Raw genomic sequence first — 15,000 nt, forward strand, 5'->3', positions numbered from 1 at the left:
GTTCTCCAGAACTGGTCAGAACCTGCTGAAACCCACCTCTGCTAAGATTCCATGTCTCTATGAAACTAAAACAGAATACTAGAGTCAAGTCAAGGAAAATATAATAAAGTAGAGAAGGACAATTCCTTCTCATATGTTGGACTTTATGCGCTTGTTGATACATCTAAAAATAGGGCTGGCCTTCTTAGCAGCTGCATCCCAGGGCTGGCTGGGCTTCAACTTCTGATTGCAAAGGACACCCAACCCCTTTCCCATGGACAGCTGCCAAGTCATGTTTCACCACACTAGAGTCAGGCGTTGCATGTTTCTCTCCCTAGATGTGGGCCTTCACTTTTCTTCTGTCCGTTTGAGATCACTCTTCAGTCTGTCTCGATGTTTTGAACCTTCTCCGCCTCTTCTGGAAGCCTTAGTCATTCCACCTAATCTTGTGTCATCTGCGGACTTAGTGTGTCCTCGGTCACTTCCAAGCCCTTCCAAAAAGGTCCAGGATGGAGCCCTGTGGATTACAGCAGCCTTCCAAGATTTGAGGGGCTGCCACAAAGAAGAGGGGGACAACCTATTCTCCAAAGCCCCTGAAAGTCAGACAAGAAGCAACGGATGGAAACTGCATTTTACAGAGGGATAGAATCAAGATCACGTGAAGAGTTAATACCTCTTTACAATGGCTTAGTAAGCCCACACTTGGAATATTGCATCCAGTTTGGGTCACCCTAATGTAAAAAAGATGTGGAGACTCTGGAAAGAGTGCAGAGAAGAGCAACCAGGATGATGAGGGGACTGGAGGCTAAAACATATGAAGAAGGTTGCAGGAACTGGGTATGTCTAATTTAATGAAGAGAAGAACTAGGGGTGACATGATAGCAGTCTTCCAATATTTGAGAAGCTGCCCCAAAGAAGAGGGGGTCAACCTATTGTCCAAAGCACCTGAAGGAAGGACAAGAAGCAACGGATGGAAACATATCAAGGAGAGAAGCAACCTAGAACTAAGAATAGAATAGAATAGAATTCTTTATTGGCCAAGTGTGATTGGACACACAAGGAATTTGTCTTTGGTGCATAAGCTCTCAGTGTACATAAAAGAAAAGTTACGTTCATTAAGGAGAAGCTTCCTAACGGTGAGGACAATTAATCAGTGGAATGGCTTCCATCTAGAAGTTGTAGGTGCTCCATCACTGGAGGCTATTTGTCTGGAATGAAATAGGGTCTCCTGCTTGAGGAGGGGGCTGGACTAGAAGACCTCCATGGTCCCTTCCAACTCTGTTATTCTGTTGTTCCCTCTAGGTGCAGTCAGATTGATTGGATTTGATCTGATCTGGATTCACATAGAACATGCTTATAGATCCATCTCACAGTTAGATCATCTGTCTCATATTTTACCCTTTTTACTGCACTTATAAAAATTAGGCTTCTCTGGATCTGATGGATCCAGTTAGAAGAGCAATTGGCCTGATCCAGTTTTAGACCAGCTCTTCTTCTGCCCTTCCCCAAGTTCTCTCTGGCACAAAGTCAACTTTCCTTTTGTTAGGAAAGAAAAATATTATTTATTTATTTTTATTTTATTTTATATTGGATTTCTATACCGCCCTTCTCCCTAAGGACTCAGGGCGGTGTACAGCCAGATTAAAAAAACATGCAGAACAAATATTAAAAACAATTAAAAGATATATAAATTTGGCCCAATTAAAACTCATTTACCAATTAAAAACGTTTAAAACATTTAAAAACAGTTAAAAATTTCATCTTAAGCCAGCCCGGCTTGTTTAAATAAATGGGTTTTAAGGGCGCGACGGAAGGCACTGAGGTCTTGGATTCTCCTTATCTCTGGGGGGAGCTGATTCCAGAGGGTAGGTGCCCCCACAGAGAAGGCCCTCCCCCTGGGGGTCACCAGCCTGCATTGTTTGGCTGATGGCACCCCGAGGAGGCCCTCTCTGTGGGAGCGCACGGGTCGTTGGGAGGTCGTCGGTAGCAGCAGGCGGTCTCGCAGATAGCTAGGCCCTATGCCATGGAGCGCTTTAAAGGTGATAACCAACACCTTGAAGCGCACCCGGAAGACAACTGGGAGCCAGTGCAGCTCGCGCAGGAGCGGTGTTACATGGGAGCGCCATGCTGCTCCCGTCACTACCCGCGCTGCTGCGTTCTGGACCAGCTGGAGCCTCCGGGTGCTCCTCAAGGGGAGCCCCATGTAGAGAGCGTTGCAGTAGTCAAGGCGAGAGGTGACGAGGGCATGAGTGACTGTGCACAGGGAATCCCGATCAAGAAAGGGCCGCAACTGGCGAATCAGGCGAACCTGACAAAAGGTCCCCCTGGTTACAGCCGTCAGATGTTCCTCCAAGGACAGCTGCATATCCAGGAGGACTCCCAGATTGCGAGCCTTCTCTGTGGGGGCCAATGACTCGCCCCCAATAGTCAGTGATGGAGTCAACTGACTATATCGGGATGCCGGGAGCCACAGCCACTCAGTCTTGGAAGGGTTGAGCTTGAGCCTGTTCCTCCCCATCCACCTGTCTTTTGTTCCCTACAGCTAAAAGACAACGTGGTGCTGAGCGGATTTCCTGCAGGAGAGAATGGCTCTCTTGTTCAGACCAAGTCTGCCAGGTGGTACGTGAGCTCTTGACACATCCGCTCTTGGGGTGTCAGCATTTTCGAGGTGTTTTGGGACGGAGGAGGAGACCCACAATGGCTTCTGAAGGCCTGGAGACCAGGGCTCAAACAGGCCCCCAGCTCTCCTCCTGGCAAGTCCTCAGGTGCCAGGTGAGGTCCAGGTGAGGTCCCTCGGGAACTGCACATGGATCTCCTTTGAGGAGTGGGGAGAGAAGGAGGAGGAGCATCCTGGCTGGGGAATTCTGGGAGTTGATGTCCACCCATCTTCACGTGACCAAGGTTGAGAAAGACTGATCCCTCCACAAAAGAGTGAATTTCCCACCACCATCCCAGATCAGAACATCTCCAGGGAAATTCATCCTTCAGGAAACACATATTTGTGTAGGCTTTGTGTGGCAAATGCAAACAGTTTTGAGTGTCCTTTAGCCTGGTGGGATTTTTCTGTCCTTAAGTAGGTTCACATCGGTTTTCACTTCCAGTTCCCTGGTGATTCAGAGCCCATCCTGTCTCTGGGAATCAAGGTCTCCTCCTCCCTTCTCCTCTTCCTCTTTCATTTCCTCTTCCTCCTCCCCCTCCTCTCCCCCTGCTGTCTTCCTCCTCCCTCTCCCCCTCCTGCTCCTCTCCCTCTCCCCTCCTCCTCTCCCTTTTCTCCTCCTCTTCCTCTCCTCTCCCTCTCCTCCTGCTCGCCTCCTCCTCCTCTCCCTCCTCCTCCTCCTCTCCTCATCTTCTCCCCTGCTCCTCTCCCTCTCCCCCTCCCTCTCCCCCTCCCCTCTTCCTTTCCTCCTCCTCCTCCTCACCCTCACCCCCTGCTCTCCTTCTCCTCCCCCTCCTCTCAGCATTTTCACGGAGAGGTCACCCGAGTGAATGAAAAAATAAATAAAGCACGAAGCTCCCTTTGTAGGATTATCTCTGGCCATGAAAGGCCCTTTCAGAGCCTTTTTTATTAACTGGGGATGAGATTTAAGAGAGGGATTTAGATGCAAGATTATAGGAAGGTTTTTAAAAATGGATCGTGCGTTGATCTGCCCTTCCTGAAAATCAGGACCGAGAGCCAAATGTCTCCAAGAACATCTAAACTTCCTGCTGCAAACCTCAGACCCGCCATAAACCCCAGTTATGAATCTGCTCCTTCTTTCCCTCCTTCAAACCTTGGCAAGGATGTACAAATGCTCATTTTTAAGTTTATGTACCTTTTTACAAGAGGAAGTTCACTGGACACCAGCGTGTTTCTTTCTGCCGGACAGAACATCTTGTAATAGCCAGTCCTGGCTTCCGTCTCAGTTTGGTGGGACAGCAAGCTACGTTGCTCTCATCTGGGGAGGGGGCAGGGTTTTTTTTAGAAGCTGAGTATCCCAAATAAAAGGATACTCCAGAGAAGCTGATAGAAAGGACAAAGTGAAATGCAATTTATATCTTCTGATTCTGGATCGGATAAAGCGGGAGAAACTGGTGGTCTTCCAGAACTTGGAGAATCATTTTAGTGGTTTTTAAAATATGAGCTGAGAAGAAGCTCAGGTTCGACGGTGAGGTCAGGATCACTGAACCCTTGCGGGTGTCTGTTGCCAAGGTATACAACAAGCAGGAAAAATTCTGCCTTTGTTCCAGCACAAGATGGAAATCTGGGCAGCTGTCAAGCTCTCAAGCAAGAATGACAAGCTGTAATTCTTCCCTGCTGAGTTCTTTATTGTTTCACACCTTTAGGCAAAAGCGTGCCAGAGTAAACACTCAACTATCTGCATCTACAATATACTCTGGGAGGTATTGAGGAGGGGCTGTCTTCAGCCTCTTTCTCTCACACGGAATATCCAGGCTGAGATACCTCTGCCCCCCTCCCTCTTGTGATCCACCTAATTATAATTCCTCACATCAGGTGTGGACTACAACTCTCAGAAGCCCTCAGCCACCATGAAACAATGGATGGAAACTAACCACTAAGAGAACTGTATGGAAAAACATCACCTGAAATGGAATCGTTGTCCAACACTCTTCAATATCTTCATAAATGGCTTAGATGAGGGAATAGAAGGGAAACTCACCAAATTTGCAGATGATACTAAACTGGCAGGAATAGCTGACACCCTAGAAGATAGGCTCAAGGTCCAGATGGATCTTGATGGACTTGAACACTGGGCCCTATCTCACAAAATGAAATTCAGTGTAGAGAAAAGTAAAGTCCTACACTTAGATAAGAAAAACCAAAAGTACACATATAAACTGGGTGAAACCAGGCTTAATAGCAATAATTCTGAGAGGGGCCTTGGAGTCTTAGTGGACAACCAACTAAATAGGAGCCAGCAGCGTGTGGAGGCAGCCAAAAAAGCCAATGCAATCCTCAGTTGCATTAACAGAGGGATACAATCAAGATCAAGGGAGGTACTACTACCACTCTATAAAGCCTTAGTAAGACCACACCTAGGATACTGCATCCAGTTTTGGTCACACACTATTAAAAAGTTGTTGAGGCTCTAGAAAGAGTGCAGAGAAGAGCAACCAGGATGATGAGGGGACTGGAGGCTAAAACATCCGATGAACGGTTGCAGGAACTGGGCCTGGCTAGTCCAGTGAAGAGAAGGACCCGGGGAGACAGGAGAGCATCTTCCAATATCTGAGGGGCTTCCATAGAGAGGAGGGGGTCAGGCTATTTTCCAAAGCACCTGAAGGCCAGACGAGGAACAATGGATGGAAACTGATCAAGGAGAGATTCAACCTGGAAATAAGGAGAATTTTTCTGACAGTGCGAACAATCAACCAGTGGAACAGAAGTTGCCTTCAGAAATTGTGGGAGCTTCATCACTGGAAGCTTTCAAGAAGAGACTGGACTGTCCTCTGTCAGAAATGTCGTAGGGTCTCCTGCTTAGGTGGGAGAGGGAGTTGGACTAGATGACCTACAAGGTTCCTCCCAACTCTGTTAATATGTTAATATGTTACTGTCCGTATGTACAGTCAAGATATTGGAATGGAGTTTGGACTGGACAAATGCGCCATGCTTACCATCAGACATGGAAAAATAGTCAAAATTGAAGGAATCAATATGCCCTACAGAAATAACATCAAAAGCCTGGATGAAATGATGATATTTGTACCTGGGCATCCTTCAAACTGACAACAACAAGCACAGTGAAGTCAAGAAAGAGCTTAGAAGTGACTAGATCAAGAGAGTGAAGAAGATCTTAAAGTCCAAACTCAGTGGAGGAAATGCCATCAAGGCAATTAATACTTAGGGAATTCCAGTCATTAGAGACACAGCTGGAACAGTGGACTGGACTCAAGCAGAATTAAAAGCCCTGGCTAGGAAGACCAGAAAAATAATGACAATGAATCGTGCCCTTCATCCTCGCAGCTACATTGACAGACTTGACTGACCAAGCAAAATTGGTGGGCGTGGAACATTGCAAGTACATCAAATGATTGAAGAAAAAAAAAAAGGGCATTGGAAGAATATTCAAAGGATAGTGAAAGAGATGCATGGAAACTAGTAGAACAGAGAGTCTACTGAGTACTGGCAAAATTAAATTGGCCTACAAGAAAGAATAAATGAAGAAGGGAAAGGTGACATGGGAAGTCAAAGCATGCTGGCTGGGGGATTCTGGGAGTTGAATTCCACACGTTTTAAAGTTGCCAAGTTTGGAGACCCCTGCTCTAGTCCAGAAATGGCCAACCTTGGCAACTTTAAGACTTGTGGACTTCAACTCCCCAAACTGCTGGCTAAGGAAATTCTGGTAGTTGAAGTCCACCTGTTTTAAAGTTGCCAAGTTTGGACGCCCTGCTCCAGTCCCTGAGTACAAGTGGACTTTGGGCAAGAGGACAGCTGAGTCTTTTCAAACTAAGTCCTCCCCCACGCACCCCACAACATTTTCCTGGGCTTCAAGCTATAAAACTATAAAAAAGACGTTGAGACTCTAGAAAAAGTACAGAGAAGAGCAATCAGGATGATGAGGGGACTGGAGGCTAAAACATACGATGAACAGTTGCAGGAACTGGGCACGGCTAGTCTAGTGAAGAGAAGGACCAGGGGAGACAGGAGAGCATCTTCCAATACTTGGAGGGCTGCCACAGAGAGGAGGAAGGGGGTCAAGCTATTCTCCAAAGCATCTGAAGGCCAGACAAGGAATAATGAATGGAAACTGACCAAGGAGAGATTCAACCTAGAAATGAGGAGGAACTTTCCGAGACTGAGAACAATCAACCGATGGAACAGAAGTTGCCTTCGGAAGTTGTGGGAGCTTCATCCCTGGAGGCTTTCAAGAAGAGACTGGACTGCCATCGGTCAGAAATGGTGTAGGGTCTCCTGCTTGAGCGGGGGGTTGGACTAGATGACCTATCAGGTCCCTTCCAACTCTGTTAATCTGTTAAAGCTGATTCCTAACTTGGAGATCTGGATCACCGGCCAAACCTGGCAAGCTGTTGAGAACTATCTTGGGGAATCATGCGGTGCCTGTCCCCTTGCCTATCCATTCCCGTTCGGCTGCTTTTGAACGATGGGTTGGCACTCATCTGGAACAGCCCTAATGCTGCTTCGCTCTAGTCAGGTTGACTGCAAAGTGTCAACACCACCAAGCATTTGTGGAAACCTGGAGACAGTGTTGACAAATGGCCAAATTCCCCAACGGATGGTTGGGTTGGCTGGTTACTTGGGTGCCGAAACGCCACCAAACATGTCTCCCTCCCCCCAAAAAAGAAACCCAAATATATTTTTAAATGACTTTCCTAGTTCTGAATGTTTAAAAATAGGGTTGCGTGTTGTGGTACACAGTGGGGCCTTCATATATATATATATATTTTTAGCAAAGTTGTCCTGTGGTAAGATGGATGGCCAAAACATTTCACAAATAAATAAATCTGTTTTGCGGAATGAGCATTTAGGAACGCTGCAATTCCTGAACGGAAGGACTCTCTGGAAATGGAATCGGGGTGATGGTGATTTTTTCTGCTCCACATAATTTGCCCTGGTCATCTCCTGCCTTGGCTACTGCAAGGGGCTCTACGTGGGGCTACCCTTGAAGAGTATCTGGAAGTTTCCGCTGGTGCAGAATGTCGCCACGCAAGCGATTTTGAGAGCCTAGAGAAGGACAAATATAACCCCCCCTGTTCCGCAAACTACAGTATATTGGGTGCCAGTTTGGTACCAGGTCCACTTCAAGGTGCTGGCTGTGACCTATAAAGCCCTCCATAGCAGGGGTCTTCAACCTTGGCAACTTTAAGAACTGTGGACTTCAACAGAGGGAGAGAGGGGGAGGGAGGGAGGAAGAGAGAGAGAGGGAGAGAGAAAGATGGATAGATATGATTGATTGATGATTGAGATGATAGATAGATAGATGGATGGATGGATGGGATTGATAGATGATATAGAGAAATTGGATGGATGGATGGATAGATAGGGATAAAAGATAGATAGATATCCAGTTATAATAACTATCCTCATGAGCAGCAACAGATTATAGAGAGATAGACCGACACCCCTTCTACTCCTTCCCCTCACCCCCCTCAACTGAATGACACCAAAATGAAATAGTCAACCTTCAAGATGGGTGAGAAGATACATAAGGGGTTTTTGACCATGCCTAGAAGATTGATTGATTGGTTTAGAATGCTTATAAGGCTGTCTCTCTTATGCACAACAGTCCTAGGTGACTTCCCCGCATCATTCACAAAATCGGAATAAACAAAATCCAGAAAACCCCACAACTACATCACATACGGCATCCCAGTGACACAACATCCCATCAATAACACATCTGCATGCACATTTGGGGTTCTCTTCACTCCTAGCCTTGTTCCTGGATGAAAATCCAGGTCTTTATGGTTTTCTGGAAAGCCAACAGCATGGAGGGAAGCTTCAGATCTTGAGAAGAGACTGGCCACCACAGAAAGTGTGGTCCTGGTCATGTTTAATGGAAGGGACCTGAAGTTCTTCCACCCCCCACCTGACCTGGTGGGGCAGACAGATATCCTTTGGGAGATGCGGCCCCACCCATAGTGGGACAAGAGAACAGCTCACCTGTCCGAAGTTCCATGGGATGGAGACGATGTAGTCCTTCGATCCTTGGTAGATCAGGCCTTGTTGGGTCAACACATACTCAACCCGGTCCTCATTGTTCTCCATGTACGTGGAGTCCTCTGTTGAAAAAAAGGAAGCTCAGATGCAGGAGGCAGTTTTGGGATGGAGAGAAGCCCTGACACAAGAGAACTTCTGCAGAACCTCTGTGTCCACCTTCCCTGGAGGGCTGGTCTTCCAGAACATTGGCCATCCACCCCACCCCCAGGGTGAGGATCACGGGAGCTGGCAATCTAGCCCACGTCCCAAGGACGCCCCACGGAGGAAGGCCAACCTGAAAGAAACCACCTTGAAGCAAAGAATGAAGAAAGACAGATGACTTCTCCTGAAAATAGAGCTTGCTCATTCTTTGCTGTCAGGCAAAACAGAGATTTCCTCTTATCAGCAGCGGAGAAAAGCTTCAGGAAGGTGAGGATAATGGGAATTGATTAGTTTATCAGTAATCCCCTTGACGCAAAATTGTGTGGGGTTGGTTCGTATGGAGGAGGGGGGGCTTCTCTCAGACTCATGATATGAAAAATAACATCATGTTTTCAAGGTTGATTGAGATCATCCCTTGAGGTTCTCCATGAAGTTCTGAAAGTCAGTCGGACTTCAGCTGTCCTTGGACACTTGGACAAGGGGATAATATGTAGCCTTCAGTCTGACCCCAGAAGGTAAAGATAACCCAGGGATGTCCACAGGGCAGGTCAAAAAAGTCAAGATGGCAGCTAAAATGATGCCATTGAAAGTCTGACGATGGAGACTCAGAGAGTTCTTTCCCGTGGGAGCCAAGGACACTCTACCAGGTGTTGGAGAGGCATGGACCAAAGCCAGCCAGGATTGGGACTGCAACCTGATTGGACCATGTCACAGATGTGTGACCTGGGGAGGGGGGAAAGAACTTTCGTGTTTGATTTGGGTGGGGGAAACCTCAGATCCTTCAGAGTCAGTTTTTCCCCAGATGTGCCAATATGACATGCCTAATAAATCTGTACTTTGAGGAACATGCCTGCTTGGGAGTGTTGATTCCGTTGGGTGTGTTAAGAGGAAACCTGACCCTCCTCCTCCTCCTCCTCCTCCTCCTCCTCCTCCTCTTCCTTTCTGCCAATTCCCCTCCCTCCTAGCACTTCCCTAGCTGGGTTTTGACTTTTGGAATCTGCCATTCCAAAACCTGCCCCCTCTTCCTGCCATCTGCCTGGGAGAGCAGCAAGAAGATCTTGGAAGCCCATCAGGCCCCGTTCGCTCCTCCAAGTCCCACCACTGCCAAGTGGGACTTCCTCTTCCCTTGATCTGGCCGGTCTTTAGGGCAAAGGCTGGGGGAGTCTCCAGGAAACCAGGACAGGGTTCAACCAGGGAACAGGATGTCCTGCAATGGCCTCCGTGAGGGCACCGGAGAAGTGAGAGGCCCCTGGAAACCTTCCAGCCTCATCTTTTCCCATTCAAGCTGCCAGAGCTGGCCTCCCTGGGTCTTTTGAGTAACCGAATGGCAACGTTGAAGGGAACTTGGAGGTCTTCTAGTCCAACCCCTCTGGACTTCAAATATGTACCTATGTATTTGTCCGTTTTTCTGAACTCCCCACCTCCCTCAAAGAGGGGCCCTGGGTGGTATAGAATGACATATTAAAATATAAAATGGTACAGGCAGTCCTTAACTTAACAACAATTTGTTTAAGGGACTGTTGGAAGTGACAACGGCAATGTTTTTCACACTTATGACAGTGGTGGGATTCAAAGTTTTTTACTACCGGTTCTGTGGGTGTGGCTTGGTGGGCGTGGCAGGGGAAGGATACTGCAAAAGCTCCATTCCCATCCCACTCCTGGGGGAAGGATACTGCAAAATCCCCATTTCCTCCCGATCAGCTGGTACTCAGGAGGCAGAGAATAGATGGGGGTGGGACCAGTCAGAATTTTTACTACCGGTTCTCCGAACTACTCAAAATTTCCGCTACCGGTTCTCCAGAACTAGTCAGAACTTGCTGAAACCCACTTCTGAATTATGACGATTACAGCATCCCCATGGACACAATCAAAATTCAGACGCTTGGCAACTGACTCATATTTATGACGATTGCAATGCCCTGGGGTCACGTGATCCCCTTTTGCGACCTTCCAACAAGCCAAGTCTATGGGGGAAGCCGGATTCACTTAACAACCGGCTTACTAACTGAACAACTGCAGTGATTCACTTAACAACGGTGAATCGGCAAGAACGGTTGTAAGATGGGGCAAAGCTCACTTAACAACTATATCGCTTAGCAAAGGAAATTTTGATCTCCATTGCAGTCCTGAGTCAAGGACTACATGTACACATAAAGACAACAACAGAATAAAAGAACATTAGTATTAAAATATTAATTTAATATCGAATATATCGAATAACGGAACATTAGAATCCAAATATTAATTCTAGTTAAATTGTCTAATTAGAACCAATGCGTGAACTCTAATTTAATTCTAATTAAATTAAACACAATTAAACGTTAGAATTAAAGCGCCAGAATTAAAATTGGTCAAAAGGAGAGGCTGCTTCGCCTATGAAAAGGCTCCTTTTTTTCCTAACGTGTTTGTCCCTTTTCCTTGTCCTCCTGTTTTCCTTGACTCATCTTTGGCTTCCGAACAGACACACCTCGGGGGGAAACACTTTCTGTTCCACGCCTTTAGGTGAAAAATAATCACAAGGAGGACATGAATGTTTGAATTCTTTACTCTAGACTAGAGGATGAGTATTCATTGCGTACAAGTAAGGAACAGGCGTCCTTACAAAAGGGGAAATCGGGCTGAAGCAATTAAGATTAACAGATTAACAGAGTTGGAAGGGACCTTGGAGGTCATCTAGTCCAACCCCCCGTCCAAGCAGGAGACCCTACACCACTTCTGACAAATGGCAGAGCAGTCTCTTCTTAAAAACCTCCAGTGATGGAGCACCCACAACTTCTGGTGGCAAGCTGTTCCACCGGTTAATGGTTCTTACTGGAGGGAAGTTTCTCCTTAATTCCAGGTTGAATCTCTCCTTGATCAGTTTCCATCCATTATTCCTTGTCTGGCCTTCGGGTGCTTTGGAAAATAGCTTGACCCCCTTCCTCCTCTCTGGGGCAGCCCCTCAAATATTGGAAGATGCTCTCCTGTCTCCCCTGGTCCTTCTCTTCACAGGACTAGCATTGCTAGCCTATTTTATTTTATTAAAATAAAAGATATTTTAAGCGTATTTGTTTTCTCTTTGCAAGAGGTCAATTAGACCTCCGTGGTGGGACGGTCCAGCCCGCCTCTGCCAGCACATTCCAACAACATGCGGAGAGCTGGTTTGTTTGCTCAGCGAGGAAGATGGCATAACATTCGGGCTATTTCGATGTTTTGGTCCCGGCTGCTGCAAATGATTCATGGGGAAAGTCCCCTTTCGCGAAATTATGTTGAAAGAGAGGCCGGGGGGGACGCCAGTCCCTTTCGCCTAAGATTTTAGACTTTTCTTTCAAAAGGCTCTTTGTGATGCTTTTCGCTCTGGGCTTGAGTGAGGAAGAACATAGAATAAGAGAGTGGGAAGGGACCTTGTAGGGGTCTACGGAGATTCTCCGCCATCCAGGTCATGGTTGTCCCAGAGGAGCTTTTTCAAGACGCAACTGGACTTTCTGTTTTTGTTTTTTTTTTGCTTTTGGAGACATTTCTCTTCTCATCCAAGAAGCTTCTTCAGCTCTGACTGGATGGTGGAGAAGGGAAGGATTGATATTCCTTGCAGAGTGCAAATGACCAGCTGTCTTGCAAGGAGTAGAAATCCTTCCCTTCCCCACCATCCAGTCAGAGCTGAAGAAGCTTCTTGGATGAGAAGAGAAACGTCTTCAAAGAAAAACCAGAAAGTCCAGTTGCCTCTTGAAAAAGCACCTTTGGGATGAACTTGGAAGTCTTCTAGTCCAACCCCCTGTTCAAGCAGGAGATCTTATACCACTCCAGACAAATGGTTATCCAATATCTTCTTTAAAACTTCCAGTGTTGGAGCATTCACAACTTCTGGAGGCAAGTCGTTCCACTGGTTAATTGTTCTCATTAACAGGATATTCCTCCTTAGTTCTTAGTTGCTTCTCTCCTTGATGAGTTTCCATCCATTGCTTCTTGTCCTACCTTCAGGTGCTTTGGAGAATAGCTTGACTCCCCTTCCTTTGGGGCAGCCCTTCAAATATTGGAAGATGCTCTCCTGTCTCCCCTGGTCCTTCTCTTCACTAGACTAATCAGTCTAGTGTTCCTGCAACTGTTCATCGTATGTTTTAGCCTGCAGTCCCCTCATCATCCTGGTTGCTCTCCGCTGCACTCTTTCTAGAGTCTCAACCTCTTTTTTTATATTGTGGTGACCAAAACTGGACGTCAACAACATCAACATCAATCAACATGTCAGACTTGAGTCCAATATTTTGGTCACTGCAGAATAACAGAGTTGAAAAGGACTTTGACCCCATCTCCTTGGTGACTGCCCCTCAAGTAACGGAAGATAACTATCATATCACCCCTAGACCTTCTCTTCATTAGACTAGACACCACTCGTCTCCTCGATTGTTTATCATATGGTTTAGCCCCCAGACCCAGGTTCATCCTTGTTGGCCTTCCCTGCCCAAGAGATGCTCACGAGGAGATCAGCCATCCTCTCTGGATTTCTGAAGACCATCCTCATCTGGAGATTGAAGCACAATGGACCTCCAATTCCCAAGACTCTTGGAAATTGGTTGGCCAACATCTTTGGGGTCTTCAGGGAACATGGGAGTCCTGCAGAAAGGGGAATTTTAGTGGCCCAGGATAAGGGGTGGTGGTGTTTAAATATCTCCCATGTTCCTCTTCACCATCTTACTCAGTGGCAAATTATGGACAGGATGATGGCACGTTTCAAGTTTCAAGTTTCAAGTTTATTAGATTTCTATACCGCCCTTCTCCCGAAGGACTCAGAGCGGTGTACAGCCTTATTAAAACACATAGATTTTTAAAATTAAAACCAATTAAAATCGAGTATAAAAATTTGGCCCGCAAATTAAAACACACATACACCCGTTTAAAAATTCGTACTGGGCCAGTCCAGCTTGCTGAAACAGGAAGGTCTTTAGGGCACGGCGAAAAGTACGCAGGTCGGGGCTAAGACGAAGCTCTAGGGGCAGCTCACTCCAGAGGGCAGGTGCCCCCACAGAGAAGGCTCTTCCCCTGGGTGTCGCCAGTCGGCATTGTTTGGCCGATGGCACCCTGAGGAGCCCCTCTCTGTGGGAGCATATTGGCCAGTGGGAGGTTGTTGACGGCAGAAGGCGGTCTCGTATGTACCCCGGTCCTAAGCCATGGAGCGCTTTAAAGGTGGTGACCAACACCTTGAATCGCACCCAGAAGACCACCGGGAGCCAGTGCAGCTCGCGCAGGAGGCTCACGCAGGAGGCACCCTCATATCTCAGTTGAAAAGCCCTTTGATCTCCTGCCGTGGGCCTGGGGTTGGACTAGAAGACCTCCAAGGTCCCCTCCCACGCTGTTACTCTATGTTCTGTGCTCTGGAAGCCATCAATGGTGCATTAGCTGAACTTTCAGGGAAAGTGTGTTCCTTGGACGCAGCTCTTGGGAGTTGCCTTCCCATAAAAGACAGGTAAGAAAAATAAAATCACGAAGGTAATAACAGGTGGCATCAACGCAGATACTGGTTGTAATTCCTCCGGCTTAGCAAAAGCTTCCTGGCCTCTGGGAAAATCTCTTTGGTTATGTGAGATGCCTTCACTTGGAACGGCCAACGTGCAATTAGCCCATGGCACCTTCTGTTCACAAGGGCTGGGTCCTAAGACCTTGTTTATCTAACCATGGTTTCCAAAGTACACAACAATTAGTCGGGTTTCTCAGGCAACTTTCTAGGCCAGAAGAAACCGAATCACATGATGGAACTTGTTAATGTGAGCCCAGCAGGTCCATGTGCTCGGCCACCGATGGTGAAGGATTCGCTTTGCAGGCCAGAGATTGCAGGCTCAGTACAGGAAGGAAGGAAGGAAGGAAGGAAGGAAGGAAGGAAGGAAGGAAGGAAGGAAGGAAGGAAGGAAGGAAGGAAGAAAGGTATAAAAGAAGGAAGGAAAAATATAAAAGAAGGAAGGAAGGAAAGAGAGAGAGAAAGAAAAAGAAAGAAAGAAAGAAAGAAAAGTATAAAAGAAGGAAGGAAAAATATAAAAGAAGGAAGGAAGGAAAGAGAGAAAGAAAGAAAAAGAAAGAAAGAAAGTATAAAAGAAGGAAAGAAAAAAGGAAGGAAAAATATAAAAAAGGAAGGAAGGAAAGAGAGAAAGAAAGAAAAAGAAAGAAAGAAAGAGAAAGAAAGAAAGAAAAATATAAAAGAAGGAAGGAAAAAAGGAAGGAAAATATAAAAGAAGGAA

At 46.6% G+C, this 15,000-nt stretch overlaps 1 protein-coding gene across 1 annotated transcript in view; it reads right to left on the reverse strand.

Annotated features, from left to right (window-relative positions):
• Positions 1-15,000, reverse strand: part of TGM2 (transglutaminase 2) — a 71,277-nt gene that overhangs the window by 30,943 nt on the left and 25,334 nt on the right. Inside the window, exon 4 of the mRNA XM_034419407.3 lies at positions 8,600-8,718. Within this exon, the coding sequence (XP_034275298.2) occupies positions 8,600-8,718 (119 nt within the window). The remainder of the gene's footprint in view (positions 1-8,599; positions 8,719-15,000) is intronic.

This window comes from Pantherophis guttatus, chromosome 3 (assembly GCF_059756535.1).
Source record: "Pantherophis guttatus breed Tessera chromosome 3, ASM5975653v1, whole genome shotgun sequence".
NCBI classification, from domain to species: Eukaryota; Metazoa; Chordata; class Lepidosauria; order Squamata; family Colubridae; genus Pantherophis; species Pantherophis guttatus.